The sequence below is a fragment of the Anopheles arabiensis genome, chromosome 3, assembly GCF_016920715.1.
Source record: "Anopheles arabiensis isolate DONGOLA chromosome 3, AaraD3, whole genome shotgun sequence".
NCBI classification, from domain to species: domain Eukaryota; kingdom Metazoa; phylum Arthropoda; class Insecta; order Diptera; family Culicidae; genus Anopheles; species Anopheles arabiensis.
Genome location: NC_053518.1, coordinates 46,474,892 through 46,487,501, shown reverse-complemented (window position 1 = coordinate 46,487,501; position 12,610 = coordinate 46,474,892). Strand labels below are relative to the sequence as shown.

Here is a 12,610-nt window from a genome sequence, read left to right as displayed (position 1 = left end):
CCAATATGGTGCCAAAATCATTTGATATCAGTTATTAAAGGTCCGTCGATTAAAGCTTGGGAAGTCATCTACGTATTAATAACCTAGGCCAGGGTCTCCAAACTACGGCCCGCGGGCCGCATGCGGCCCGCGGGCCGCATGCGGCCCTCTATAGCCTGTTATGCGGCCCGTGATGGCTTTGTAAAGGTAAACATAAATAAGTAATTATTGTGATTATTTTCATCTAAACTGTAATAATTGATTTTTGAGACTTTAACCACGCCTTAATAATCGAAAGCTATAACAAAATTATATATTCTGTTGTTAAAAACGAAGATTTAAAGTTTGGATTAGCTAAAGGCAACGGCAAAATGGTCCTCATTACCGTTATATGCGAAGCAATGCGGCCCGCGAACTAAAAAGTTTGGAGAATCCTGACCTAGGTCATGCGCTCTATGGCCTTAATCAGCCAAATACCGGTTCTGCTTCGAATTGGTTGAGCATTGTTTTTCTTTGCGTGGTTACGGAGCATGTTTGAACATGTTAATAGCAAGAATCGCTTTAGCAAGGTAGTGAATAAGGCTTTGTGCCATAAGCGCTCATGCATCCCCATAACTTTCTAGATACCCTAACAACTTCCTTTCTTTGTGGTATGGTCCAAAAGCACTGCTTGGGACATAAATACTGAGGAACAATATCTCTTTTATAGTGCTTTTTACCGTTAATGAGACTAGTTCACGAGGGAATGCATATCAGAGGACGGTAGACTAATCAGCCCAACGCAGACAATCATGAAGGGAATAACTCGCAGGTCATCACAATTCTACGATAAAATAGCTACCAACAACATGGGAGTTTCAAAATCCAGGACGTTAAATTCTTCGAATTATCGTTCGGTTATTCCTCATTCAATGATGATTATCTACGGACGGTATGCTTACTTACTTACTTATCCGGCGCTACAACCGCTTTGCGACCTTGGCCTGCCTCAGGAGTGTCCGAAATCATTCACGGTCTCGCGCCTTTGTCTGCCAGTCCGTTATCCCGGCCTTAATGGCGGACGCATCAATTTGGGCCTACCACGCTTCCTCTGTCCTTGTGGACGGCCTAAAAAGACTTTACGGGCTGGGTCGTCCGTTTCCATGCGTAGAATCCTTCTCTGTACATCTTCTTCTCGAACGCGGCTAAGACGGTTTCGTCAGATTTATACACGGACGGAAGGTATACACTGCGCGATTATCCTTGGTTTCAATAGAACCAGGAACAAACATTTAATATTTTCCAATATTTTCTTGCTAATAAATCAGTTTCGATTACAAACGATACCATTCGGAGAATCTTCGTCTTCATAACGGAGCATCCAGTCCAGCGAGGACCGTAAGCAGCATAAAACGATGAGATGTTTTGGAATCAAAAGTTCCAAGACAAACGTCTCCAATTTGTTGCACGTTTAGATTTCGATTACTCCCCAGCTATTAGAGCAACTTATCAGTTCATTTTGAAGGAAATTAAAGGAAGTTCAAAATGGATTCGCTCTTAGGGCCGTAGTGTGCCATGAAACAGAAGAAAATCTGCAGATGAGTGGCAGCAGCCAGACACCTAAGCTTAATGGTGTCTGTACAATCGATCCGTTGACGCATTAGTTGGTCCATTTTAGCAAAATTTTAATTTAGTTATTTAATACATGCACAACGTTATTAAATTACACAACATTAAATTTAAAAAAAACCTGTATAATTGTACAATTACTACAATACCACATATGTATTGCATGCATACCTACATTTACAAAATTGCCCAAAAAAGTGATAAAACATAATTAAACTACCGCTTTAAATTATAACTGTTTTTTTTTTCTTTTTTTGTAAATAAAATCACTTAATAAAAAAAGATTGATCTAACGCTCTAATGTGAATACCTAAACAATAACTTTATTACCAATTTTATATTACGCATAAAGAAGCAATAATCTTGTGTGATTCAATCAAACCCGCGCTACAAAAACAAAATTATTTTGCTAAATTAAACTAAACTATAAAGTTTAAAAAGCAACTTGTACGTGCAAATAACCAGTACACAGAGCAAATGGAGCAATCAATTAAAAGATACACAATCATACCTGATAACATGTTTGTACCTATACCTATGTCGAGGATTAGTGACTACTCTAGAGGAGGCTACTACTACATTGATATGTGTACGTACCATCAGTATAAGCTTAAAATTAATATTGCACGATTTCGGAACAAACAATGTGGTTCGTCGGCTTTCACTGGGAGTTTTTTTTCTTTGCAAATTTTCTTGATTTTAAATTATGCTTGCATCGTGTTTTGCTTTCTAAGCGAATTTTTATACGTACACTGTTGTGGAAAAAAAGAATAAACATACAATTTACATGGCTAGTATTCAGCAAGCGAGTGGCTGTCTCTTGTTTAACGCCATCGCGTCTTGTTTATGCGCACGCGGTTTGATCAGAGCATGTCCATTGTTCGGTAAACGGTGTCCGGCAGCTCTATCTGAAACAAGAGTGTGGATAGATATAAATATTTAAAAAAACAACACAATTTACTCCTGTTAGAGAACCTGCCCCTGAGTATGAAAAAACCTGCCCCTTACCTGCAAGTAGCAATGCCTTACGGCGTATTTCATGCATCCGAAAGCAAAACATACGAGCGCAGCAGTAAAGCAATGTTTAGTTTGTTCGGCATCTACGCGATAGCCATCTTCCAGCCCTATGGCACTAGCACCGCCGCGGTATTGTCGTTGTAGCCGGCCGCCAGATTGAGTTTGTATTTATGAAACGACAAACAGGAGGCCACACCCTTCCGGGGTGCCATGAACCCTTCGTTGCTGCGGCCCGAGCTAAGCACCACACCGTCCAGCCCGTAGATGACGATCTGGCTGGTTGCACAGGCGAGAATGTCGGCGCTCGTGTGTATCGCCATCGCCGACACGTCCGTCCCGGCGCTCCAATTCTGTACGGAGGAGTACGCTTTCCTTATATCGTAGAGCCGTACGCTAGCCGACACATCGGCGGTCACTAGCGATTCGCAATCGTCGCGCAGGCAGATCGCCAGCACCGGGTTAATGTGCTCCCGTATGGTTGCGCAGCGCGTCTCGGTTGGCGGACAGCGGCGATCGAATATGCGCACACTGCCATCGTAAAACCCGGCCGCAAATATACCGTTCGGCGCGCAGGACAGCTTCAGTACGGCCGTGTCGGAGCCGCTCGGAATATCACAGATACGCATCTCCCGCTCAGCATCCCACAGGCGTATGTATTTCGCTTCACCCGCCGCCATTATCGTTTGCGTGCGCTGGTGCCATGCGAGCACCAGACCGCCGTGGGCGGCCGGTGCCGCCTCGCTACAGCTTACCTTGGCTGCGCTTGATGTATTGAAATCTAGCAAACCGTGCCACGCCGAAAGCAACTGGTTTTCGTCGCTCGTCTCCTTCGGGCGCCACAATCGTATCGTGCTGTCGCTGTAACCGGCCATTATCACACCGACGTCGTGCGCGTTGAGGAACTCCAGCGACGTGACTGCCAGCGCGTGGTTACCAAACCCGTGCGCCGGCAGCGGCTCGTTCGATGGCTTCAGTTGGTGCGGGAACGATGATAACGATGGCTGTTGCGACTGTGAGGGCGTCGGGTGGTGCTGCTCCAGGAAGGATTGATTAATTAGACGGTGCGAACCATGGTGCTGCAGGCTGTGGTAACCGGAGCTGGTGCTGCTGCTGGACAGGTTGCTGGAACTGTCGTAAATCGATTGTCGTTGGGGCATTAGCGTGTGCGTGACTTCCGTGCTCATATTCACTACGATGACTCGATCCCTGGGAAAGCAAGAGCAATGGTTCATATATAGTTCCAGCTTGCCAAACGAATTGATTGGTGTAAAGTATGAAATAAAAAAACAAAACGCATTCACTTACTTGTATGCGAAAGCCACCTGTTCGTCGTAAGGATTTAGCTTGATAAACGTCGGAGCATGCTGCGTACGGCAGGACCAACTTTGCACATCTAGCCGCTTAAAGATCGCCTTCATGCGCTGCGTACGCCCCTCCGCTCGTACCTCTTTATTGCGCAACCAGCGCGATTTGCGGATGAGAAATTCGTACGAATTGTGATCCGTACCAGCCGCTTTCGCTTCGTTCATACGCTTCGACGGTTGGGCAAAGAAGCTGACCGACCATTCGATGTACTGTGTCCCTACGATCGGCTTCAGCGGAGCCGTCGATGACGACAGGGAGTGTGAGGACGATTGCGAAAACGCTAATTTATCCGGACTGTCCGTATAATCCGGTCCGGCCGCCGGACTGTCGTTCACCGCGTGGATACGCTTCTTCATTGCTAGTGGCGTCTGCTGATTCGCCAGACGATGGTGACTGCCCCCGTTGTCACTGGGGCCGTGTATTCCCCCGTGCGTTGGGGGCGACTCGCCCGCTAGATAACCGACACGAGTGTTCGGTGACGGAGGTAAACTGACGCTGGCCGCGCTACCGTAGTGATGCGAGCTTTTGTCACACACCGTCACCTCCTTGGCGCTGTCGGCGCGCACATAGTCAACGACTTTCTGCGCCATCGAGGCAACTTCCGGGAAGGGATCTTTCGACAGGGCAATGAATCCGTTCCACACCTTCTGATAGAACCCAACCATGACGGACGCTTTGCCAACGCCAATAATATTGCTCGTGCTTAGGACGCGCTTCATCGGATTGGTGGTCCGTTCGGGGCTGTCCAGCTGCAAAAACGTGCCGGCAAACTGTGACTCGAAGAACAGCACCATCCACTGAAGCGCGGCAATCAGCTCCATGCGTACCAGCGGGCTCATATCGTTGCTTACCGTGGAGAAAAGGTGCATCGCTGTCGAGCGATCGATGTTGTTCGCATGGTCCGACCGTTGCTTTACCGAGCTTATAAACGTGCCCAGCGCATAGACGGCAGCAGCACGCACCTCGGGATAGGGATCGCTGAGCAGGGGGTACAGTTTTTCGTTCGCATTGTCCCGCACGCCGGACCACCGTGCTTGTTCGTAGTTCTGCCACAGATGCCCCAAGCAGATGGCCAACCACTGCCGCAGCAGTGGATTGCTGTCGTCGTTCAGCTGATCGAGGCAGATGGACACCAGCTGTCCCTGCAGCGCACTCGACTGTCCGTTCGGGAAGTTGTGCACGATGCTAGCGAGCACGAACGCAGCGTACGTTCGATGATTGCCCTTGAACGGCTGCCCGCCGGGATTGGTGTCCTGCAGGGCGATCAGGAAATACTTATGCCCCTGCTCACGGATAAGATCGATCTGGCACGTCCCATCCACTGCAACTATTTTCGCCCAGATGAACACCAGACACGGTCGCAGCTCCTTGGCCGAGCTTTGCAGGAGCTTGAGCACGTACGGAAAGATGCCCACGCTCAGCGCCAGGTTAACCGCCCACGGACCGAGATCAACAAAGTGTCCCAACAACTCCAAGGCACGCAATCGGTGAACCTGCGACAGCAGCACCTGCAGCACGATCGGCAACTGCTCGGGCGGGCTGCGCTGCTCGGTGCTTCCCTCTAGCCACACCTGAAATGCCGTCAGCTGCTCCTCGAAGAAGGGCGAATGCTGGAATGGTTTTCCTTTCTCGAGCACGTCCGGCAGCTGGGCCAGCGCCTGGTCTAGGGCCAAATCCCACGCCGACCACATCGGATGCCGATAGCTGGGGGGCAAAGCCGGACTAGAGATGGGCGTGCAGTCGTACGCCCGCAGGATACGCTCGGCCAGCAGAAAGTTGCGAAACAGGCTCGCCACCAGCAGGTCCTGGCGGAACAGCTTCTGGAACAGTTCGGGCCGCAGCGTGTTCCACGCAATCGTGTCCGTAATGGCGGTAAAAATCCAGTTCAGCTCACCCATCATCGTCCTCCTATCGTTGAGCTGGCCGGGAATTTTCTCAATCAGTTCCTCCGTCACCTCCGGCACCAGCTTGGAAGTGGATTGCAGCGTAAACCACCGTAGCGCCATCTTGACCGGCGTGGTAAGGCATGAGGTGAACAGATCCGCCGGCAGGTTGGGATTCATCGGCAGCAACTGATCGGCAGCGCAGGCCGCCAGCTGAATACAGTTCCGGTACGTCGTCGTTCCAGCGCCCCCGGTCGAAGGGGAGGGTGAGCTGCGACTATCCTCCGTCTGCAGGTCTCCGCCCGCGTGTCCCACCGTGCTGCCGCTTCGATTCCTTATATGCTCCACCTCAAGCTCGTGCTGGTCGGCGAACGTGTGAAAACTGTTCACGATAATGCCGGCATTTGAGCAATCGTACACGTAAATCGATGGAGCGCCCATCCACGTCTGCAGATCGTAGATGGACAGCGGGATGTACTGCGTGAAATTCCGATTGAACACCCAAATTTCGCCATTGGCCGTCGGACGCGGCACACCGTGGCCGTTATAGTGGAACAGCACACGCTCCTCTTTCGCATTCCGACGCAGCGAGGTGCACAGCTTCTTCACGTCCTCCATCGTTGGGTCGAGTGAGTGCCGATAGCGGGCGCGAGGCTGCCACCGTTCGTACTGCTTCTGTAGCTGGTAACTGATCATCTCTAGCGCTTTCCCGGGCGAGTAGGATGCCGGATTGATCCAGCACTCTACCCGCGCACACTTGTCGATTTTGACCACATCCGGTGGGTCGACACCGATGTTGAGGCACAGCACCAGCGCCACGCTCACCGTTTTCATGCGGTCTCGTACACGCCAACATTGGGTCGTGCAGTTGATGCCAAGGATCTTGCCCCGATGTCGCTCACAGTTGAAACAGACCGGCAACAAAGCATCATCCTCATCTTCCGCGTCGTTGGAGTCTTTCGATTGTTCTGTTGTTTCAATCATTATTTACATGCCTTTTACGGAACCGACGGAACCCAAATGGAGAGGTTGAACTCGACGTGCTGGACAGAGCTGCAAAGAACAGTAATACTGATGTGTTAGCATTGTACATGAAAGCAACCACAACACAGCATGACCAACACCCGATCGAACCTTTCTCTCTGTTTTTGCTCCTCTCAAAGATGACAACGATGCTGCTGCCAGAAACTCCTATCAAGCTCCTTGTCCTGTTATCAATTCTTTTCCTGATTATACCACCGCCCGTTCTTCGGCTTATCGCTCGAAACCTCACGCTAGTTTTCTAGTAGCACAGCGCTGCCACCTCCTCTCAGTGTCATGCACCACTCGATGGGCCCGATTGTTATGAACGTCCCACGCCACCCAGCTTCACTATGCCCTTTTTGCGTTTGTTTTTGTTTTTCGTAGCGTGGCGCGAGGAAAATTTCTCACCTCCAGTATAGGCAAACCCGTTGCTATGAGCTTGTGTTTGCTTTACGTTCGGAGCACATCACATGTGGTAGCCAAAAAAAACACACCTCGACAGGGCACGGTCGATACGTAAAACTATATTCCGCAGTGGTTCTGCACGCAACGCTTAATATATGCTTTTGTAACACAGCTGCCGAAAGAAAGCTGCTGCTAGAAGCTGGTCCACGATTAGTGCAACAATGTTTCGCTCAGCTCATCACAGCCGACGATCAATCGCACTGTTTAGTTTGCACGCACTACACGGGCAAGAATTACGACAATTCGCACACCAACCTATGGTTCTTTTCGGATAATATGCGAGGTTAGAAATTGAACACTTTTTCGTTTTGCTACGACTTTTTCTCTTCTTCTTCGGGGGGAATTTGACAGCTCGTCTGACTTTTTTATGTACGGGCATCAACGTAAACAGGGACCATTTCGGACGGGCTTAGTATTCTTCAAAGCGCCTCGTAGTTTCGTAAGCCAGTGTACCAATTGGAAAACATGCAATCAATGCAAGTATATTTTATTAACATTTCGAGATTACCTTTTTGCTTTATTTTTACACAAACAAAACTGAAAATGAAATGGCATCCGTGCAAGGTACACCGAAGTGGCTAAAACTTCGAGTGTTACGTATAAACGCGTTATATTGCGAACGTCAGAGGAAACAGAAACGTAAACAGCATTTGCATTTTTCCAAACACATTTTCTCTTTCTAGTTGTCGCAGATAGAACGCGTAAATATCGAAAATAAAACACCCAAACATGAATCCCGGACGATTGGGATTAGCGCCGCTCTTGCAAGAGAATCCTTTGTGGATTTCGTGGCACGACTCGAACTGGATACCGGTGCTGAATCCTGGCAATGTGATGGACTACTTTTCGGAAAAATCCAACCCATTCTACGACCGAACATGCAACAACGAAATCGTCCGGATGCAGCGGCAAAGCCTGGAGCTTCTGAAGTACGGGCTGGAAATGTCCCCTATTTGATTGTAGTCGAGTAAGTCTAATCGCACTTTGCTTTCGCCCTATTGCAGCAACATGACTGGCGTAGAATACATTCCCCTCCACGTTCAAGACCCCATACTGTACGTGATCCGCAAACAGCACCGACATTCGCCGACAGAGGCTACTCCGATGGCTGACTACTACATCATTGCTGGTACGGTGTATCAGGCGCCCGATTTGGCCAGCGTTTTCAACTCGCGAATACTGTCCACCGTGCATCACTTGCAAACGGCATTCGATGAGGCCAGCTCATACTCCCGGTACCACCCGAGCAAAGGATATTCGTGGGATTTTTCTTCCAACAAAGCCAGTACGCATGCGATGGCGGAACAAGGTAGCTTGCTATGGAATGTGTTTTAAATGCCAAGCCATTTGCTTTCCGCTGTTACAGTTGCCGAAAAGACCAAAACTCAAACCAAGAAGGAAGCACCGGTGAAAGAGGAGCCGAGCTCAATTTTCCAACGTCAGCGGGTGGATATGTTGCTGGGCGATTTGCTCAGAAAGTTCCCGCTACCCTTGCCCCAGATGACAAACAATCCTACCGGCGGTAACCCGTCCGATGCAGGCAATGCGTCTAATAACCAAGGTGGTGCTGCAGGGGACAGCGATCACGTTGGTACCGATACTACTTTGATCAAACAAGAGCCCACCGAGGGAGGCGTTGGGCGGGGCGGTAATAATGATGTTCCACCAGAAAAGAAAATGAAACTGTAATGCTAATTATATTTTAACGTGTAAGATGGCCCTCGGGTCTCGGACCTTGCGTGTATTTTGTAATAAAGAGTTCTGCGAAACGAATCCGTTATCTGCTATAAATCCACAGGAAGTACACTGTTCCCTCAGAGCGCACTTCTTGGAGAATGTGAAGATATCGAAGCATTTGTAACTTTGCATAGCTCTTCTTGTCCAATGCTTTGCCAGATTTGTGCAATAAATCGTCCTGCGTGATGAATTTATGATCTTTAGAAAGGAATACAGAACAAATACATAACATTATTTTGCATTGACAATCATAAATATGTTGATCAAGCAGTTAATAAAAAAGGATGTGGGCAAAGCTGATGCGGACATTTGTCGCGAATAAAGACGTTCGACTTACCAGGAAACTTTGCCTGCATGCTGTTATAATCTTTCCAAGCAGTAAGATCATGCTGGTTGGAAACAGCCTTGCGATGTTTGTACATAAGCGTGTATTTCTCCTCGAAGCATTTAATCACATCCTTTTCAAGGAACTGGATCAGCTCGGACAGTTGCATGCGACCCCGCAAATACTTGGGGATCGTCTCAAATTCTTCTTCCGTTATTTCTGCATCAAAGTCATAAAAATGTATATCCTTGGACTTGGACCGTGTTGCAAACGGAGATTTAGAATAGTCTGTGAGGTGCATTTTCGAGGGGTTGTCGTTCTGCAGCTGAAAGACGGATCAAGATTCTCGCATGAAATAATATAGCCTTATATCTTCTACTTGCAACATCATACGAACCTCCTTGAGTGGCATTGATTTCGGTGTATCTGATTGAGCAGGTTTAGCATTTGCCGCCTCGCTGTGTGGTCCAACTTCCCACAGATGAAGCATAAGTAGTTCGTTGCGTCGCATTTTCTGCATTATTTTGATGAACTGTGAACACACATCCTTTCGGTCCGTTTCGATGTATTCCCTGGTGCGCGATAATTTCTCCGCCGCTTCACTCGAATCTTCCTTCAATTTGTTTAGATCGGCTGCGACGAACTCTTTACACTTATATATGTCCAGAAACAGTTCGATACGTTGAATGGTATCTAATTGCTTTTGGAGAATAGCATCCAAAGTTTGGTCCATTTTTCTTCGCTTGCGTTTTTAAAAGCTTACGTTTGTTGTTGTTTGAAATTTTAACAGTAGCTGACCGTCTGACAGTTGATTGACATTTCAATTCTTGTAGCATCTTGGGAACGTGTGTCGGGTTCTCAGTTCTGTTGAAACAGGTTCGATGGATTTTAAATTTTACGTTTTTTTGTGCAAGAGCGATTTTATTTCAGCATATTTACGATTGCCTGTACAACTAGTTCGAACAGTTAAAAGATGTGTAAACCGGAAATTTCAACCGTAATCATTATGGTTTTATCAAATATTATTTTCATATAATTATGCATAGTTACTGTATTTCAATACGCAATCAAAAACACCCCCTTTTCCAATGATCTATGATATGGCATAGTACGGGTTTTTTAACGAATATATAATTGTGAATACAAACAATGTAATAGTTTAATTTTCCTAAGCGTGACTACAGATGGCTACAATGTTTTAACCGAGCGCTGTAGAAATAGCCACACAAACGCTTGCAATGAAGTACACATACACCTACCGAACCGATTCAGAATGCATTTGTGGCATACGTGTAGCAATGCAGTCGCATGCATCCTTGACGAGTACTATTTTAAAACCTTCTAGTCGCGTGTTACTTATCGACAGCACACGCTTGCAAGGTGCTTTGCGATCGTGCGCAGCAGACCATATGAAGGCTTCTGTGTTTGTAAAACGGAATTACATATGTATCAAAATACCGCAAACAGTACATAATGGGATTGTGATCCATTTAGCAAACCACTTTGCATACAAACATTGCGTTCTTTTGATGCTGTTTTAAATTGGTTTGTGTAGGTTGAGAGGTACGCGCACGCTGCACACAAAGTAAAATGTGTCTGTAGTGATCAATCGCGGCAATCATGGCAATGTAGAGTGCTCTCCACAGCCTATTGCGCCGAGAGCAAGGTTTTCATTTTAAGTTGTGCAGTGAAATCGATCGGTACGGAGCCGAGGACCACATTCACGTTTTGGCTCTCGCATAGAAATTTCGGTAGATCGTTCACATTTCTTTTCCGCCCGTTAGAAAAAATGTCTTCCAAATCCGCTTTTAATTCCTGCTCCTATGCGCAGGACATCGATCGCACAGAAAGTAGTAAAGTTTTCGAAATTGAACAATGCATGTACAATTTATCAGAGGACTTTTTTCGCCAGACCACTCTACAAGAGACCGTCGCGCCGGTAGAAAGCGCGACTACGGGTGTAGTCTCACCGGAAGTGTTCGACGAGTCGCTCAACAATGCTGCAGCAAGTGCGGCACAGTCCGTGCACCACATAGCAGATATCCTTCAGCGTCCGATTTCCGACGAGCTCATGAAAAAACTGTGCTTCAGCGAACTGCTGCTTGTGTGTGATGGCAGCGAGACCATCGTTGGAGGGGCCGCTATCAACGTCAGCCTGATAGCGGAAGAAGTATTGGCGGCATTTTCCAGCACCAGACTCACAATTCTTGGACATTCTACGGCGGAAAGTGAGCTGATGTCATTTGCGGACCGAAACTGTCGACCGCTGCAGGAGCGCAAATGCGAAACACTCATTTCTGGTACAATCAGGCAGGTGGGTGGGTGGGAGGCTGTTGGAGAGGACGCTAGTTCGCGCTGCAGTGTGACAATTAGCACATCGATTACGGGTGGCAACTACGTCAAGCTTACGTATTATGTTTTATATCTGTTATATTTCGCAGGAGAAACAAATACAACTCTACTTCGATGAGGCCCACAACGTCACAGCTTACAGGCAGGAAAGCAATGGGTTGCAGACCGAAAGCTTTCACGGTTTGCTGTCGGGCCCGGGAAGGAGCGGGGAAGAAGACTCGGCTGACGACAACAGGCCTACTATTTTGCCCGATGGACTGCAGCTGCTACTCTTGCGGTACTTAGTGCTGTCCAACTTTGTAGGCGAAATTTGCAGCCAAACAATCGACATTCAGGGAAGGGTTGGAAATTGCATTCACCAAATTTCGGCCGCTATTCCAGTACCAAAGCATCGACGCGAAGGTACAGCTGAAGCAGTGAAGGAGATCAGAAAATCGACTTGGTATTCGGATGGCACAGAGCCAGAAGAAAGTGTATCGCATTACGACGCCTCGACGGGGCGTTTGCTGCGGCACGGTTGGAATAGTTCAAACTACATCCTCATTGAAAACCCGCTCGGTACGGCATCCCCAATGGCCGTAAAAGAACTCGAGCAAGGTATGAAAGATTACGTGCAAACCTTATCGGGATTGATTAAAAACCGAGCGTCGGTGAAAGAGATGATCGACCATGTGGATTGCACAGTGAAAGAGATGGATCAGTGCAACAAAATTGTAAATCCGCTACTGAGAGATATCATTAAGGAAGTATGAAAACCGTATTTAAGAAATAAAAATAAAATAAAAAATGAACTAAACAAATTTCATATGCGTATAGGCTGAACATATTGAAAGTATAACATGGATACCGCTATAAC

The 12,610-nt window shown here is 47.6% G+C and overlaps 4 protein-coding genes across 5 annotated transcripts; 2 read left to right on the top strand and 2 right to left on the bottom strand.

Moving 5' to 3' along the window:
• Positions 1-1,885: 1,885 nt before the first annotated feature.
• Positions 1,886-6,845, bottom strand: LOC120899917 (regulatory-associated protein of mTOR). Its single transcript, XM_040306273.1, is given in 3 exon segments — positions 1,886-2,495; positions 2,596-3,810; positions 3,910-6,845. Coding segments are annotated over 2 exon segments (4,035 nt in total). The 3' UTR covers positions 1,886-2,495; positions 2,596-2,711.
• A 1,143-nt stretch (positions 6,846-7,988) lies between these two features.
• LOC120899921 (mediator of RNA polymerase II transcription subunit 6) lies at positions 7,989-9,113 on the top strand. The gene is made up of 3 exons (XM_040306279.1): positions 7,989-8,269; positions 8,345-8,625; positions 8,707-9,113. Exons 1-3 carry the CDS (start codon positions 8,070-8,072, stop codon positions 9,027-9,029), a joined length of 804 nt encoding a protein of 267 aa, XP_040162213.1. The 5' UTR covers positions 7,989-8,069; the 3' UTR covers positions 9,030-9,113.
• On the bottom strand, positions 9,033-10,919 carry LOC120899920 (spindle and kinetochore-associated protein 1-like). Its single transcript, XM_040306278.1, has 3 exons — positions 9,800-10,919; positions 9,415-9,727; positions 9,033-9,275 (listed from the first exon to the last, which is right to left on the bottom strand). The coding sequence occupies exons 1-3, from the start codon at positions 10,133-10,135 to the stop codon at positions 9,118-9,120; spliced, it is 807 nt and encodes a 268-aa protein (XP_040162212.1). The 5' UTR covers positions 10,136-10,919; the 3' UTR covers positions 9,033-9,117.
• Positions 10,920-11,065: 146 nt separating this feature from the next.
• Positions 11,066-12,554, top strand: LOC120899919. 2 transcript variants are annotated; one of them, XM_040306277.1, is made up of 3 exons: positions 11,110-11,252; positions 11,315-11,716; positions 11,844-12,554. In XM_040306277.1, exons 1-3 carry the CDS (start codon positions 11,226-11,228, stop codon positions 12,504-12,506), a joined length of 1,092 nt encoding a protein of 363 aa, XP_040162211.1. In that variant the 5' UTR covers positions 11,110-11,225; the 3' UTR covers positions 12,507-12,554. The 2 variants fall into 2 exon arrangements, with proteins under 2 accessions (XP_040162210.1, XP_040162211.1); XM_040306276.1 differs by having other exon boundaries at positions 11,066-11,716.
• Positions 12,555-12,610: the final 56 nt, after the last annotated feature.

What these genes read in the sequence shown, in the direction of transcription:
- LOC120899921 (XM_040306279.1), top strand. Translation starts at nt 8,070, where the DNA reads ATGAATCCCGGACGATTGGGATTAGCGCCGCTCTTGCAAGAGAATCCT. An exon ending in CAAAGCCTGGAGCTTCTGAA is followed by an intron (nt 8,270 to 8,344) that starts GTACGGGCTGGA and finishes GCCCTATTGCAG; the next exon opens with CAACATGACTGGCGTAGAAT. An exon ending in TTTTTCTTCCAACAAAGCCA is followed by an intron (nt 8,626 to 8,706) that starts GTACGCATGCGA and finishes CCGCTGTTACAG; the next exon opens with TTGCCGAAAAGACCAAAACT.
- LOC120899920 (XM_040306278.1), bottom strand. Translation starts at nt 10,135, where the DNA reads ATGGACCAAACTTTGGATGCTATTCTCCAAAAGCAATTAGATACCATT. An exon ending in AATCAATGCCACTCAAGGAG is followed by an intron (nt 9,728 to 9,799) that starts GTTCGTATGATG and finishes TCCGTCTTTCAG; the next exon opens with CTGCAGAACGACAACCCCTC. An exon ending in CATGCAGGCAAAGTTTCCTG is followed by an intron (nt 9,276 to 9,414) that starts GTAAGTCGAACG and finishes TCCTTTCTAAAG; the next exon opens with ATCATAAATTCATCACGCAG.
- LOC120899919 (XM_040306276.1), top strand. Translation starts at nt 11,192, where the DNA reads ATGTCTTCCAAATCCGCTTTTAATTCCTGCTCCTATGCGCAGGACATC. An exon ending in TTTCTGGTACAATCAGGCAG is followed by an intron (nt 11,717 to 11,843) that starts GTGGGTGGGTGG and finishes TATATTTCGCAG; the next exon opens with GAGAAACAAATACAACTCTA.